General features: G+C 40.3%; 1 protein-coding gene across 1 annotated transcript in view; it reads left to right on the top strand.

Moving 5' to 3' along the window:
• The window catches only part of LOC126427231 (basement membrane-specific heparan sulfate proteoglycan core protein), a 792,772-nt gene that overhangs the window by 756,094 nt on the left and 19,445 nt on the right, over positions 1-17,233 (top strand). The window contains exons 76-80 of the mRNA XM_050089468.1: positions 279-538; positions 1,186-1,412; positions 13,196-13,347; positions 15,460-15,660; positions 16,475-16,687. Of these exons, the coding sequence (XP_049945425.1) occupies positions 279-538; positions 1,186-1,412; positions 13,196-13,347; positions 15,460-15,660; positions 16,475-16,687 (1,053 nt within the window). The remainder of the gene's footprint in view (positions 1-278; positions 539-1,185; positions 1,413-13,195; positions 13,348-15,459; positions 15,661-16,474; positions 16,688-17,233) is intronic.

The raw sequence follows: 17,233 nt of genomic DNA, 5'->3' as shown, positions 1-17,233 counted from the left end.
CTGCACACACAATCATTGCCAACTGCAAAATGTGTCAAAGGCATTAGGACAAAGACTACGTAATACCGACGAGTGTGACGTCAAAACTATTTACATTTTCGTCTTCCCCCCTTCCCCGTCCCTTAGTTATCTAAATTTACCCAACAGGATTTCAGGAAAACTATATCACCTGTCTTCCAATGATCCTCAATTTGGTAATGACCAACCAGATTCTCTAGGATGCGAGATGTGTAGAGGTGATCCCCCAGGAAGTCGTAACATTTGTCGCTTGTCTGCAGGACTGAAGGTACTGCGCAGCTGGCACAGGCTTGTGGCCGGTGAGTGGACGTCGCTGACGGCGCGCCGCGACTACAAGGAGGCGTCACTGACTGTCGCCGAGGACCGGCAGACGCGGCTCGAGAGTGCCGGTGGGCGCGGGGCTGCCAACCGCGGGCTCAACCTGCGCACGCCGCTCTTCCTGGGAGGTGTCAACTGGGCTGCCATCACCGTGTCACAGAACGCCGCCGTAACGCGCGGCTTTGTCGGCTGCATCTCTGAAGTACGTTCAAAACTACTTCACTGTTTCTCTCACTTTTCCATTGTATAACTGCACAATAAGGTGAAAATGAGGACAGGTGAATAAAATATTTTTTGGCATAAAAAGTCGCAGATTACAGTGTGTAACACTGTAAATTGCCATTAAGAGTTCCTTGATAAGTTACTAGTTCCATTCATCACTGGTTTCTAGCACAGCTAGGGTTATAGTGGACTACAGAGACATTAAAAAAATGAGCGCGTTGTCAAAAAGTCAAGAATGGAAAATATGGGATGTAAAAACATTATGAGTTAGAATAAATTGCTAGCATCATGTAGAGGAGGTGTTGAACAGTGGACAGGCCTATATAAAAGTAGACTGTTTTAGAGTGTCTGTCTCTTGCTCAGTACCTCTCTTTGTGAGCAGCAGTCTGTTCTAATTTGTAATGTTTACATGTCTCGTACACAATTTTAATGGGCATTCTTATCATTTACATGAAATTATTTACTCTACGAATGATATCAAAACGACTGTAGATGCTCCAAATTGCTATATTTCAATGGGAAGTGATCTGTGATTGTGGATCTCCATCAGTGAAGTTCCTCAAGAATAATAGTAGCTTCTAGTACCAACAAAACGAGTAACCAACTGCCAAATTGTTCCCTTGACAGCTGAAGGTGTCCGGCCGGACGGTGGATCTGGTGAATGCATTGGTGGAAGCAGCAAACGTGGAGGAGTGCGTGGACCGAACGCCACCTCCGACGGCCAGCGACGAAGGCTTCGGCCCGACGGCTGTAGGTGGCTGCCGCGGTGACATGAACCCCTGCCAAAACTCTGCACGTTGCATCGAGGTTCCTGGCTCTGGTCGCTACTACTGCGAATGCCCACCGGGATACACGTAAGCCATCTTTCTACTTTCTTATTGCTGTGCCGGACGAGCTAGCTCCGTTCGGGGGCACTCTTGCATCTCTGATGTGCTCTGTGATCTGTAATGTGGGACAGATGCACTTGGCGAAACATTTTGTAAATACTGGTTTTGACTCTGAAGATATTGCATGTACTGGGTTTAACTTCGACATGCCAATGCATCTTAACGTCAACTGTCCGGATAATATGGAGTACATTTAGAACTCAGATTGGGCACATATATTGACCTGTACTGAGATCAGATGGGGCTAACTCTGTTTACCGAAACTGGTCGTCATAAATAAAGGTTTTACAAATGCGACCTTGGCTGAGAAATTGCCTTTCTTCAAGCTGATTACCTTTTTCGTGTGATACAAGCTTTCGTATTTGCTTTCTCGTTTACAAATTAATCTTGGCTTTTATAAATTAATCTGAGCATTTATTGGAAGTCGGACCCACCTTGTAGTTGTAGTGGTATATTTTATGTTGAATAGCTTTGATGAACCAATCCTGCAGTGCCTAATATGATAGCACTGTTCAACCTACTTTTCACCAGTTTCAATAGGTGGTGTTTTAATTGAGAGATAATTTGTATTCATTGTTTTGAGAGGTGGCAGTGTGGACCAAAGCAAGGAGAAATGGCCAGTAAATATGGGCTCTAAAATACATACCTTAAGAGGTATGAGCACTTGTTTACCTTTGATACTGTGAAACAAATCTCTTCTGCTGCAAGCTCTCGACTGTTATAAATGGCCTACAGCGGGCAGTAAACAAATAACACATTTCTCTATTAAGTGTCCCTGGATACTGCACACAGTTAACATTTGTTAGTGTTGTTGCTGTAAACTTTATGTACAGTTCTTGTTAACTGCAGTGCATATATTACATCAGTCATCTGAAACAATTTGTGACATTACTGATTTCTCCGATAACCAACCATTTACGAAAGAAATGAACCACTATTGTGAGGAGGGCAGTATGAAGCAAAGAAACATATGTGTATCAAACACAAAATTGCATATATTTCATATGTTTTACAAATACTGTACATACCCAATGTAAAGCATTCATTTGCTATTAAAGTAGCCTTACAGTTCATGAAAAAAAGTCCAAAATTGACTTTTGCTTCAGTGCTGAGACATACTTTTTTGTCAATAAATCATGCACACCTGTAAAACACAGTAACAGAACAACATCATACTTTCCTAGTTTTTCAGACCATTTAATAGCCATATCGAGGCAGTGAAAAACTTTCTCACTGGATGGTCTTTTTACAGTACAGTTGTCGCCTTGCTTTACCTCATTATCGGAAGGGTCTCATTCATCCAAAGACTTCGTCATCCATCATTAATGGATACCTGGGGTCATCAACATCATATTCCTGCCAGTCTTGATTTATTTCCTGCTCACAAGTTTTTCAGTCATGAAGATTCTCTAATCAAGCCAGTCAGTTGTGATACAAATTGGCTGTTTGGTGGGCCTTCAGTTCCAGTGATAAGCTCATCTGATGGAAGGAGCTTATTCTAACCTTTTCCTTGGGCAATGCTTCTTTGTACACAGCACCCTTGGAGTTATTTCGAGTGTACATTTCTTGAAATCTTTGTCACATCTTCCCCAATCAGAATCGTGCACAGCAATGCCTTTTTATAATAAAGCTTTCAGTTTTCTGCTGATGCATTTGTTGGAGGACTGAAGTAACATTGGGGGGAGGAAACTTTAAATTTAGAAAATTCAGGATGAAATAATGACAATATATATTATGAAAATGATAATTACTGCTCACCATATAGTGGAGATGTTGAGTCGCAGACAGGAACAACAAAAAGACAACTTACACTTACACAAGATTTTGGCCAGAAGGTCTTCTTCTGAAATAGACAACATACATATACTCATTCTACATCTGCACGTGTATCTATACTAGAAAGTGCATGGCAGAGGGTATACCCCAGTGTACTAGTTATTAGGGTTTCTTCCTGTTCCCTTCACATATGGACTGCAGTGTGCAGTAATTATTCTAATCTTATTCTCACAATCCCTATATGTGCAGTATGTAGAAGATTGTAGTATATTCCTTAAATTCAGCTCTTGAAACTTTGTTAATAGACTTTCTCAGGTTTGTTTACGTCTATCTTCAAGTGTCTTCCAGTTCACTTCCTTCAGTATCTTTGTGACATTCTCTCAATTGTTATGCTGCCCTTCTCTGTATATGTGCTGTTAATCCTATTTCCTATGGGTCCAGCACACCTGAACAGTATTCTAGGATGGGTCGCATGAGTGATTTGTAAGCAATCTCCTGTATAGACAGATTGCACCTCCCCAGTATTCTACCAATAAACTGAAGTCTAGCATCTGCTTTACCCACGATTGAGCCTATGCGATTATTCCGTTTCATATCGCTACAGATTGTTACACTTACAGTCCCTGGCCAATTTATTAGACACCGTACAGTTTTTAAGCAAATTTTGATTTGTGTCTAACAAAACTTGTTTTTGTAATACATAAATTGTGATAACATGATTATGTGTAATCTAATTTGTAACTAAGGTGATATAACGAACAAATAAATAAAAGTAGTATTTGTTGAAATTATTTTATTTAAATAATTACAAAAAAATTAAAACATTGTGAAAGTGAAAACATTAGTTGTAATATCTTGTCGAACTATCTTGTGCAGCTGTGAGAGCCTTAATACGACGTAGCATACAGGACTGTACTGTGTCCTGCATTAGTGGATGATGGTACCACACATGGATGATCTTCTCTAAGAGCTATGTTTTTGTTGTGATGTCATCTTTTAGCACCTACTACTTGATCAGTTCCCATACATTTTCTAGGGGGTTCATGTCGCGACTATTACCCGGCCAGTCTAACAGAGGATATTTTGTTCCTTCAGAAAGGATTTAACTTACCTGGCTGTGTGACAGGGACCTCCATCCTGCATAAAAATTCTCTAATTCTCATCCTCTGAGCTGTGGTATTAACCGTTTTTACAGGACTTCCTTGCCTCATTATGCCTTTAACCGTGTAAAGACGTCCTGCACTCTTGCCACAGATGACAGACCAAATCATCACCTTAGTTGCGTGTTTTACGGTCTGAATAATGCAGCCAGGATGAAATTTTTCTTCTGTTTGACGGCGCACATACTGAGATTTGTTAAATAAAATATCAAATGTGCTTTCATCGCTGAAGCATACCTGTAAAAATCGAGGAACATAATTAATGTACTATGAATAAGTGTACATAGGTTATACCAAATCGTAAATAATAATTTTAAAGTTAAATTACCGATCTCCAGAAGTCCACATCCTTATCACACCAGTGTTTAGCCTACTTCAGACGCTTTGCTTTCATTATGGCTGTTAACTTTGTTTTTCTGGCAGGTCAACAGCCTTTGAAATCAATATCCTTCAACATTCTGCGAACAGTGCATTCACATTAGCCTCTTCCAGTTGAGATTTTATCTGTTTCGTTGTTGCAAATCTGTTTTCTAGGCAAATTCTTTTGAGAAATGTTTATGACCTTGGGGTGAAAATTAGTTTTTTTCCACATTTATTCTTCCTTCTGGGGCTCAATTCTTCGCCTGAATCAGTTTTCTTCTTTATACGCCTCATGCTAGCTTCTGACATTTGCAACCTTCGCGAAATTTCGCAATTGGAATACATGTTCGTATTAATGAGGGCTTTGACCTCAGCTATTTTAAATGGTGAGATGTAATAAGTGCCCTGAATAACAGTCATAAATTTTCCAATTAATCGCATTAAATATAGTACTCAACATGTAATTATTACAAATAACATTAAAAATGTGCAGTGGTCTAATAATTTGGCCAGGGACTGTAGGTATTTGTATGAGATGACCGATTCCAACAGTGTCTCATTGATATTATAGTATACTACGGTTCTTCGTTTCGTGAATTGCACAATTTTACATTTCTGAATGTTTAAAGCAAGTTGCCAATCTTTGCACCACTTTGAAATCTAATCAAGATCTGACTGAATATTTATACAGCAACTTTTTGTAGTAATTTATTATAGATAACTACATCATCTGCAAAAACCCTATTACTATTAATATTATCTGAAAAATCATTAACATACAACATGAACAGCAAGTGTACCACACACTTCCCTAAGGTACACCCAAAGATACTTCTATGCCTGATAATGATTCTCCATAATAATAATAATAATATTTATTCAACATCGAATAATCAGATACAATTCCTAGAAATAACACAGTTTCAGGACATCATACAGATTATTCTTCTGAATACGTCAGTTTATAAATTACAAGCTAAAGATATGTTTGTATTAATAAATTTTACATTTGGTAGTATACAATCACGATATTACAAATATTGTTTTTATCAACATTATATTAGTTGCAGGTTACTTAAAACTATGAGCTTGACATACTTATGAAGCACTTTTCATACAGATATAATACTCGTCTAGGGAATAAAAAGGGTTTTCAATTAGAATTCTTCTTAGCTGATCTTTTAATTTGTTAGGAGGAAGGGTTGTTAGACTTTTTGGTAGGGCATTGGCTAGCTTCAGCCCAGCATGAAGTGCTGTGTACTCACTACCAAAAAGTCCTCCATCCAGCCACAAATTTCGCTTGATACCCCATGTGATAGAACTTTTGAGAATAAGTGTAGATGTGGTACCGAGTCAAAGGCTTTTCAGAAATCAAGAAATATTGCACTGTGGATCATTTCTACTACCTGTCTTGTAGACAGTTGTGACCTGTGCTCTTCCCCAAGAACTGGACATTGTTTTTCCTTCAAGGGATCTACGATAGATTATAGTTAGAAGACGGGATACCTCAGCTGCAAATTTAGTATAGAATCTAACATGGATTCCATTGGCTCTGGAGCTTTGTTCAGTTACAAGGATTTCTGCTGTTTCTCAATGCCACTGACACTAATACTGACGTCATTCCTCTTTCCAATGTTATGAAGATTAAACTGGAGCTATTCTCCTGCATTTTCCTTTATAAATGAACATTTGAAAACAGAGTTAAGATTTCTGCTTTTGCTTTGCTACCCTCAATTTCAGTTCCTGTCTCATTTGCTGGGGACAGCACACTATCTTTGGTGCCACTAATAGCCTTTACATATGACCAGAATTTCTTTGGGTTCTATGGAAGATCGTTTGACAATATTCTGCTGCAGTGGTCATCGAAGGCATCACGCATTCCTCTGTTGACAGCCAAATGTGTTTCATTCAGGATCTGTCTGCCTATAGCCCTATGCTTTGTTTTACACATATTATGCAGTAATCTCTATTTCTTTAGAAGTTTCTTTACAGTGACTGTATACCATGGAGGTTCCCACCCATTATGAACTGTTCTGTTGTGTACATATCTGTCCAGTGCATGGTCAATTAGTCTTTTAAAGTGGAGCAGTAGTTCCTGTGCTCGCTCCTGCACTGTGGTGAAAATTCCAAGTTCCCCTTCGGTAATCATTGTTGCTACAACCACATCATGTGATGCCAGTTTTGAAGTGAACATTCTCAAAAAGGTCAGGTCTATTTGTTGCCATTAGATCCAATATGTTTCTATCATGAGTGGGTTTCCTAACTATCTGTTCTAGGTAGTTTTCAGAGAAGGCATTTAGTATAGTTTCACAGGATATCTTACCACACCCACCATTAACAAAACTGTAATTTTCCCAACAAATTGTTGGATGGTTAAAGTCTCCAGCAATGATTACTGTACGATTGGGGAATTTACGTATACGTGAACTGAGGTTTTCCTTAAAGTTTTCTGGTGGGCGATAGGAGAATCCAATTATCATTTTATGCCCACCCCTGATACTGAGTCTTGCCCGAACAATCTCCCGTGCAGTTTCAATTTCTATCTCAGTGGAATTGAGTTTCTTGTCTGCTGCGACAAGTATACCACCTCCATTTCCCATTAGCCTATCCTGTCGATATACACTTAAATTTTCCCCAAAAATCTCGCTGCTATCAGTTTGAGGTTTCAACCAGCTTTCTCTACCTAGTATTAATGTGAGCTTCACTAATTTTCATGAGTGCTTCAAACACTGGCACTTGGTTATGAATGCTTCAGCAGTTTACCATAAGGATTTTAATACTATCATCTGTGGGAGCCATTTCTTTCAATCTGACACTTATCTTTCTGGGTTTTCTACAGCTATCATTATCTTGTTTACATATATGCAGCTCACCACACATGACCAGTGTCTGTGGCTGCTGGGGACAGACCAGTCTGGTCTGGCCCTGTCAGCCAGACGCAACAGTCACGTGTGGACTGGTTGGGCTCCGTCAGCCAGAGACAGTGGTAACGTGTGGACTGGTCGGGACCTGTCATCCACAGACAGGGAACACTTACGGACTGGTCTGGCCCCGCCAGCCCGAGACGGTGGTTGTGGCCAATCAGAAACAGTGGTCATGTATAACATGTCTGGCCCCATCAGCCAGAGGCAGTGGTGACGTGTGACTGGTCAGATCCCGCCAGCCAGAGACAGTGGTCATGTGACTGGTCGGGCCCCACCAGCCAGAGACAGTGGTCACGTGTGATTGGTCAGGTCCCATCAGCCAGAGACAGTGACGTGTACGGACTGATCTGACCCCGCCAACCCGAGACAGTGGTCAAGGCCAGTCAGAGACAGTGGTCATATATGTGAGGTGTTGTGTGTGAATGTTGAACGTATGTTGTCTATTATGGAAGGAAGCCTTCTGTCCAAAAGCTTACGTGTTTAGTAGCCTTTTGTCACTCCTGTCTGCGACTCATCGTATCCGCAATGTGGTGAGTAGCAATCTATCCTTTTCGTAATATTGTCACCTTGAAACTTTTCATTTTCTCTTTCCATTGAAAGGTTTGAGGCATGACTTAGGGTGTTATCAGTCAACAACAAAACATTTCCAGAATACCAGTTGTATGCAGACGCTTTTTGACTTCGGGGATAAATAGTGTCATACCAGTCTGTAAAAATACTGTCCAGTCTTTTGATTCTTGTAGGTGACCAGCAATTTCTGTAGTCTCCACGAGCACCACTTCCCTACAATCGGCAAGGGTAGCCTGTGCATTCCAGAAACATTTTTGCATACTGTAACAGTGATATGAGATTTGTGTGCCTTACACCCAGGTTTCTTTCTTGGAAACAAAGGATTTTGTGGCATTTTCTTCCAATACAAACCATTTGTGTGTGCACTGTAAACATCAGTTGTGTTATAGCAGTCCTTATCGATCAATTTATTAAAAGACTCTTTAAAATGTTCAACTGCTTCAGTATCAGCTGACAGTTCGTCATCTCGAGTGTCCAGTTCTATAATCCCTTGCGTTGATTTGAAATGCATAAGCCAGCCACAGTCATTTCGAGATCAGCGTTTCCCCCCAAGTTTCTTATTTGTTACGATTCATTTTTCACATGTCGAGGAGCCACTTATTGGCATCTGCATCAACCGTGTGTAAACTGAAGTCTCTTAAGACCTGGTTTTCTGCCATTCTCAATGTTTTTCTGTATAAGATTGTGTCTCCACTGTTAAGTTTGTTATGGTGTCACTGTTCTTTTTAATATCCGGTATTGTGGCCTGCCCGACTCAGTGTCCCCTAGATACATTTGATCTGCTAATGCCATTCTTCAGTCGGTCTATTATTTGAAGGTTATAGGAAATACAGAGAACGACACATTCACATTTATTCACCGTTGCAGGTGGTACAACTACAGGACAGTGTCACAAATGAAGTCTCAGATGCCACTGACAAATCACGACTACAGACTCGAGATCGAGCACCGTTGCTCTTTGTTGTCTGGGAGAGGAAAAGAGCTCTGCAGAGCCAGAGAAGTAGCGGCCACTAACGGAAGTGCGTGATACGCAAATTTTTGACTCGAACCCCACACAGTTGACTGACGTTTCAGATTATCAGTATTCTGATAATCGATCCTCAACTGTAGTTCTAATGAAACCTGTTGGTGTTATGCTTTTACATTGCAGTTTTATATTTCCATTTACCAGCACAATGAAAGCATATCACTCCACGACAAACCAGTAATCCGTGAGAGCCCCGTGAGTCAAACTGAAAACTGTCATTCAGTGTCTCTGGAAATTGTACAGCTTATCATATGATCATATGTGAGACTTGTTTGATGACATAAGAATAATGTCACAACCCACGTGACAAGATCAGCTGAAGGTGGACTGTTGAGTGTAGTTCTGAGAAGTTTTCAGCGAGTTAGACGAGTTACTGCAGGGTGTTGGGAGCACCAGTTTCAGGTGATTTAATTCTAATAAACAGTATGTGGCAACAGTGTGGTAACACCATATTGAAATGTGCTGAGTGATAATAAAGAAACATGGCTTGAAGTTTTTGTGTAACAGTAATGGAAATTTCTGGATGGAGCAATGTGTAAAATGGAAAGGCAACCGCTCACCTATAGTGGACTAATGTGTGGTGGATACTGTATTTACTCAAATCTAAGCTGCACCTGAAAAAATGAGACTCGAAAAGAAGGGGAAAAAAAATTTCCCGAATCTAAGCCGCACCTGAAATTTGAGACTCGAAATTCGAGGGGGGAGAAAAGTTTTAGGCGGCTCCTCCAAATCGAAACAAAGTTGGTCCATTGTAATATGAGACACAATTTAGGTCGAATGAATGACGATACAACTACAGTAGTTTGGTTCGAGTCGTAAGCTTAGAAGTTAAGCTTTACCAGGTAGCCATTGCTATGCGTCAGGTGCTCCGCCTGTATTTATACGGGTACTCTTCCTTTTTCGTGTACTTCGTCTGGTTTGAATTGATTGCTTATTTTTCTTTGATCTGATAAGTGCCGTTCTCTTTGTCATAGGTGTTTACGTCACTCGAAGCTGAAAATGCATTACTGTACTGTGTCTTGCATTGTTTGTCGCATTCTGATAATGAGTGTTTACGACCTGTCACCGCTCGCGGCATGGCTTGCTTTTGTGCGCGCTACCGCCGCTTACAATTTAAAAAAAAGAGAGAGAGGAATCGTCTCATTAGCGAAACAATGGCAAGAGACTGCTATTTGTTGTTACTTACACTGCTGCTTTCTTTGATAACGATCAACAAGAACCAAATAATAGACAGCGTATGATAGAAGATGTTCTGAACGAGAGTTTAGTGAAAATTTTTCTCCGTTTGAAAATCTTTGCGGATGCCTCTTTAGTTCATTACATTCTGCACTGAAATCTTGGATTTAAAAATCTAGTCAATTTCTATGCTTCATTTCTGACTGTATCACTATTCAGCATAAGAATAATATGAATATAAACATATGTATATTCTTCTGCATTTGCTGTTGTCTCACTCTAGTTTCCTAGTATATTAGGCAGACAGGATTTAAATGAGTTAGCAGCAAACACGAAAGAATACATGGCAAATATTTATATTCGTATTATTCTTATGGTGAAGAGAATACTGCATGCGATTCACAATTCATAAAAGTTCCTATAAGGAACCATCGTTTCTCACAGGTACGAAAAAATTCAGGATGTAGAGTTGGCCATATTGACAAACATCCCAAACAGTCTTGCCAGTCGGATTTTCATAGTACATTGAAATGCTGCTACATTCGAAGATGGACAATAAGGAATTTGTATTTACTTCGTTGGATAATGTATGAAAATGCAATGGTCGAAATTCGAGGTGCAGAAAAAAGCTCGTCTTCCACCTCTTTCTCTTTTTTTTTTTTTTACCGACGCAGAGGGTTTGGCGCCATTATTTATCTTTGTGCCTGCGAAGCGTGCCTGTGTAGCACTACATACATTCGATGGCAGAAGTTAGATGTGGCGGCACCTACCAACATTTTTCAGAACTTCCGCTTACTTTGCACTCGATTCTAAGCCGCAGGCAGTTTTTTGGACCGCAAAAACCGGAAAAAAAAGTGCGGCTTAGATTCGAGTAAATACAGTACACATATGTAACAGAAGCTGTATTCCCACTAGCTTTCAATCTCTCACTCTTTTCCTAGTGAAAGTACGCACACACAGACACACATACATGCATACCTCCACAGCTGAGACAAGTTTTTATTTCTTAGTTACTTCAAACATAAAATTAGTCCATGGACCTTCAAACTTGGAAAAACCAACAACCACAAAATAAACATAACCTTGGGAGCTTTGAATGTGAGAATCTGCTAATGGGGACGTGCCTTTTACAAAACTGTATTACTTCAGATTAAGTAAATACAAGAGCGATCTGAAAAGTTCTTGGCCTGATAGTGAAAACATTAATTTATGTTTTCGAAGAAGTTTTATTTTTCAACACAATCTCCTGTAATATACCCATCTAACGTGGCAGTGGCTTCTCAATTAGATGAAAAGTGCAGAACAGTGGGGAATTTCCTCAGTTTTGAGAATAGATGGAAGTCCTAGGGAGTCAGATTTGGAGGGAGAACGTTTTAACACTTCACTGAGCAAATCCCTCGATTTCCCCATTATCAAGATACTTTTGTACATTGTCCTGATGGAAGATGATTTTTTCCTTCTTTAAGCTGGGTCTGTTGTCATAAATGCTTGTGTCCTGTTTCATTAGAAGTTGAGAGCAATATTCTCCATCTAAATTTACCTTTTCCAAGACAGTCAATCAAGAAAATTCCTGTCGTATCCCAGAACACCGAGGCGATGATCTTTACCATCAATAGCACTATTCTTGCCTTTCTTGGAGCTGGAGAAGCGGATTCTATCCACTGCATAGACTTCTGTTTGGATTTGGGTGTGTAATGGCGAATTCATGTTTTCATCCTCAACAACATATAGAATCAAAAAGTCGCTTCTTTTTTTTCTTAATAAAATGCAGCAAGCACGTTTCAGAAAGCGTTGTGTAAATGCGTTCGTGATCCCCAGTGAGCACACTTGGCACCTGTCTTGTTCAAAGTTTTCTCTCATTCAGTTTCAGGTGCAAGATGTGACCAACACATTCCTTCGACATCCTTAGAGTTTTAGCAATTTCCACACAACTTTATATGCCGATCTCCCAAAATCGTATCACGCATTTTGCCAACGATTTTCGGTGTGCTCGTACTTTTCAGATGTCCTCTGCGTGGATCATCTCGGACGCTTTCACGCCCACATTTAAACTCGAACTCCCATTTCTTCACAGGAGAAATTGAAGGTGAAGAGCTACCGTACACCTTTACAGGCCGCAAATGAGTTTCGGTCGGTCTTAAATCTTCTTTTACACAGAATTTAATCACTGCACGATACTGGATTTCTTTTTATTTTTTATTTATTTATTTATTCTGTTTTTAACACTATGCTCACAACTGTTTCAAATGACTGCCCGTTGTCAACTGCTGCGTGGAACGATTTGCAATTTCACATCTACTAACACGTGTGTAACATAAAGGGGAATAATCACGCAAGTAGTGTTGCGATCTCTGGGCGAGGCTGATAACTTTTCAGATGGCCCTCGTATTTTATAGCAGTGGGAAATACACATTGTAATGTATGAAACTAATATACAGGATGCACATTGTGAATTACTGGGACACTGATCAGGGAAGAGACTGGAGTGGGGAAATGAGGTTGGGGTGGGTGGAACATGTGGTCATCTTTGGTAAGCCTGCAAAGGCTGCAGAATCATCTCAATGTACCTCTGACACGCAGAAGGCAGGAGGTGTTCTCTACGCAGCAGTGAACATCGAGTGATTGATGACAACACTTCGATTTGGAGTCCGAATCGATAATTCGTTGTACTTTAGAAACTTAGTGGAGTAGCCTTTAGCGCTCGTCACACGTATTTGACTGTCAGCAGCGGATTTTCTCAGTGGGCTGTCTTTGCAGGGGAACGAACTGCGAGACGGCACTGCAGGACCAAGAGGACGCGCTGTGCCGCTCACTGCGGCCGTGCCAGAACGGCGGCTCCTGCGAGACGCGCGGCTCCACCTACCACTGCCACTGCCCCATTGGCTGGACCGGAACCAACTGCCAGCAAGGTACATTAATAGAACTCTGTCCTCATTACGAGTCCTGTTACATTCTTTTTTTTAGTTACGTATTTCAGCGTCATGTTACACAAGTGGTATCGTTACTGGTTTTGACTTAGTGCTAATTTCGACTTTCTCAGTACTTTCAGAATTTGAAGAATAGGGCACGGACACCGATTTCTAAAGCAGTTTGACACAATTCTTTCTTTCTTATAAATTGCCTTTGGAGCATAGAATATTTTAGAGTGCTGCTAAGTGTTAAACATTCAGAGAATGTTAACATACAAGTAAATCCCCCATTCTTCAAAGAATTGAACTCACTGTATAAAACAGCTTCAGACTTCTTATTACTTAACAGATGTGTTAATTTCTAAATATTTGACATTAAGCAAGGAGGTGAGAAAAAGTTTGGAAAGGATTTGAAATTACGTGTAAAGTTTGTCGGAAGTTGCTGAGTGCTCTTGGGTAATTAGCACGCATGAGCTACTCTGCCTCATAAGTATACACAGTTTCTAACCTTAATATTTGCCAAAAGGCTCCCCCTCATAAAAAACAGACTATAATAGTAGGGAATGTGAACATAGACTCCTTGACTAATACAAGGGTTGGAACTTAAATAGTGGCAACTATTTATTCACAACCGATACAAAAAAGTTACATGTTTTCACCTGTTCCTGTCGTTCGGAGTAGTCACCAGTGTTGTGTAGAACCCGTTGCCAGTGATGTGGAAGACGTAGTATACTGTTAGCAGAGCCTGTTCTGTTGATGGTGTGAATGGAGCGGTCTAAAGTTATGGTGATCTTGTTTACGACTGTGACGGTGTTATCCTAACGCATTACTTTCCTCCACGGCAGACCGTCAATGCACAGCATTACTGTTTGTTTTTGGAGCATCACATGCGACCAGCTTTGTGAAAGAAGCAACGACACTTTCTGCACAACCCACCCGTCATTTTGCACACCAATGTGTGGGCGCATACAGCGCAAGCTGTGGCTGCTCTGTTCAGTCGATGGGACTGGGAAGTACTGTACCGCCCGCCATACTTCCCGGACTTAGGTCCTTGTGACTTTGATTTGATTCTGAAGATGAACATATTAACATATTGTTGTGTATAATTTATGTTTACTTCTAAATTTTTTAAATGTTCTTGTGTTTGTAAACTGACTATGTCCATGACTGTTAAGTTATTGTGAAAAAATAAGCCATTTGTTTTCTTATTTATCATTTATCATGAGGCTATACCTCTTAATGAGCAGATTAGGACAGTAATTTTAATCTTTAAATTCGGTCAGTAATTTTATGAAATATTGAAAATCAAATTTTTGTTGTCGCTAGAAAACTGCAAGTGTAGTGTCAATCTTTTGAGCAGTGTAATGTTGCTGGTTCAAATCTCAGTAGTAGCAGCACTGCCCTCTTTCTCCTTATTATTAAATGGAAATATAACTTAATTATTATTTGCACGAAGATCATAGTATTCACAATAAATAAATATTTGGTACAAAAATGTGAAACATCGAATAGAAAATAAAATATTTGCCAATTTCTAGAAACAGAACAGTATTATTGATTCCCCACCCTCACTGCCCGAAAAGAGACAGCGAGAGAAAGCCATTTTATTATTTTTCCATACCAATAATAAAAAAATAAAATAGCAGTATTTATTACTAAAATATATGAGACAGTAGTTGCTAATTAAAATTGCCATTTGTCAATAAATATTAAATTTAAACAAAAGCTAAAAAAAAATGACGTTACTAGTAGGGAGGTGTGGAAGATTCATAATTTCCCTAATTTTGTAGGCTTCTGAAAATGACAAATTAATTCATCAAAACAGGTAAAATGGAATAAAAATATATTTTCAACTGACAACTGAATTTTATTCATAAATATGTACTACAGTTGCTGAAAAGTTACAGCTACAAATAAAATAATAAACAACATAATCTTCAAAGTAGATTTCATTTCATTTTTGTTGAGATTGCATCACAGTGCTTTAGGAGACTGATGTCAGGGCACTTATCTTTACGTCCTCTAAGCACGACAAAAATCGAAGAGGGCTAGTCGATAGTCCTCTCGTAAGAGAACGTATGACGACAGCACAGCTTTCTCCATCTCACGCAGCTGCCGATTTCGAGACGGAGGTGGGCTTCCAGGGAGACGGCTGGGTGGAGCTGCCGGGCCGGCTGATGGCGCACGGTGATCCGCACCAGCAGGAGCAGCTGACCGTAGAGTTCTCGACGACGCAACCTGACGGCATCCTCTTCTGGCACGGCCAGGAACCGGAGGCCTCTGGACGTGGACAGGACTATCTCGCTCTAGCAGGTTGTTCATTTGTTCAGCTAAAATTGTCGCACTACAGTTCCGTGTAACAGCTTTATTGTCGTTTTTTCGGTCTTTGGTCCAAAGACTGGTTCGCCGCTGGTCCAAAGACTGGTTCGCCGCAACTCTCCTCGTGTCTGCACAAATACTGCATTCTACATCCACTTGAACTTGCTTACTGTAGTCTTCCCTCAGTCCCGCTCCACATTTCTTACCTCTGAACCTCCTCCCCATTACCTAGCCGACATTTTATTAACGCTCAGGACATATCCTGTCAAATGATCACTCCTTTCAGTCAATTTGTGCCATCGGTGTCTTTTTCCATTTCAGTTTACTGCCTCATCGTTACCTACCCAGTGTATCTGTGTAATCTTCAGCATTCTTCTGTAGCACTGCATTGCAAAAGTTTCCACTCTCCTCTCTTCTGAAATGTTTATCGTGCTTCTATGACTTCCACGTAAGACAGATATCGTCAGAAAAGTTTTCCTTCTCCGAATCTTTGAATGCGACGTATGTGTCCTTTTTTCCAAAATCTGCAGTATATTTAGGGGATGCAGTGCTAAAACTGCTTCTCAATTGTCTGTTTATTCCAAAACCAAACTCGTGCTTCCCTAATATACTGCCAGTCTTTCTTCTGATTCTCTAAAGATCTCTCTCGAGTGTCCAGTAACAGAATGATATCAGATTGATTGTGCAGTAATTTTACGCATTTATGTCATTTCACTTTTTTGCCGACACAGATTGTCTTTCCTAGAAATGTAAACAAATAACACACACTTTGTCATTATCACGTTAACCCGGTGCTGTGTTTTGACAGTTGTGAATGGCAGCCTGGAGCTCAGCTACGAGCTAGGTTCGGGCCCGGCGCGCATTCGCTACCCGCTGCGAGTGGACGACGGCCGGACGCACACGGCCGTGGCGGAGCGGCAGGCCACGCAGGGGTCGCTGTCCGTCGACAACGGGACGCCGGAGTACGGCGAGAGTGGAGGCCTGCGTGCCATGCTCAATACCGACGGCAGCATCTATGTCGGTGAGTTGTTCTGCACCCGGGTGCACGTGCCTCGGAAATTAGTACAGTGGCCACGAGTCAAAAAGCAGACTGCCATAATCTTTTGCTACCACATTATTATGCTTAGAACTTCTGGTGTCAGAATATGAGCAATCACAATACTACACATCAGAATTTGTGAAGGAAATAACTACGCAGTTTGTCTTTTTCCGAATGAGAATACAAAAACACCATTGTTATGTGTGCCTATCCGTTATTCCTATTATTAATTATTTATTTCATCAGCTATCTCTTAGTGCAGTACAACAAGCTGGTATAAATCAACAAACAAAAACTGGACATGAAACAAAAATTAAACAAGTGCAAGTACGACTTGTGCTCTGAGGGTTCCATACAAACTAAATATGTACTATCCTATTATATTGTTAAAAATTCATTATTTTCATTGTTAAACTAAATACGTATATAAATAGTTAACCTATAGGTTTTGATGAGTGAGTTTGCAAGTATCAAAATGTGTGACGTAAATGACATAAAATTCAATTTGATACCTCTTTCTGTTGTTGA

The sequence above is a fragment of the Schistocerca serialis genome, chromosome 11, assembly GCF_023864345.2.
Source record: "Schistocerca serialis cubense isolate TAMUIC-IGC-003099 chromosome 11, iqSchSeri2.2, whole genome shotgun sequence".
In the NCBI taxonomy this organism is placed as follows: Eukaryota; Metazoa; Arthropoda; class Insecta; order Orthoptera; family Acrididae; genus Schistocerca; species Schistocerca serialis.
This window is presented reverse-complemented; position numbering and strand designations above follow the sequence as displayed.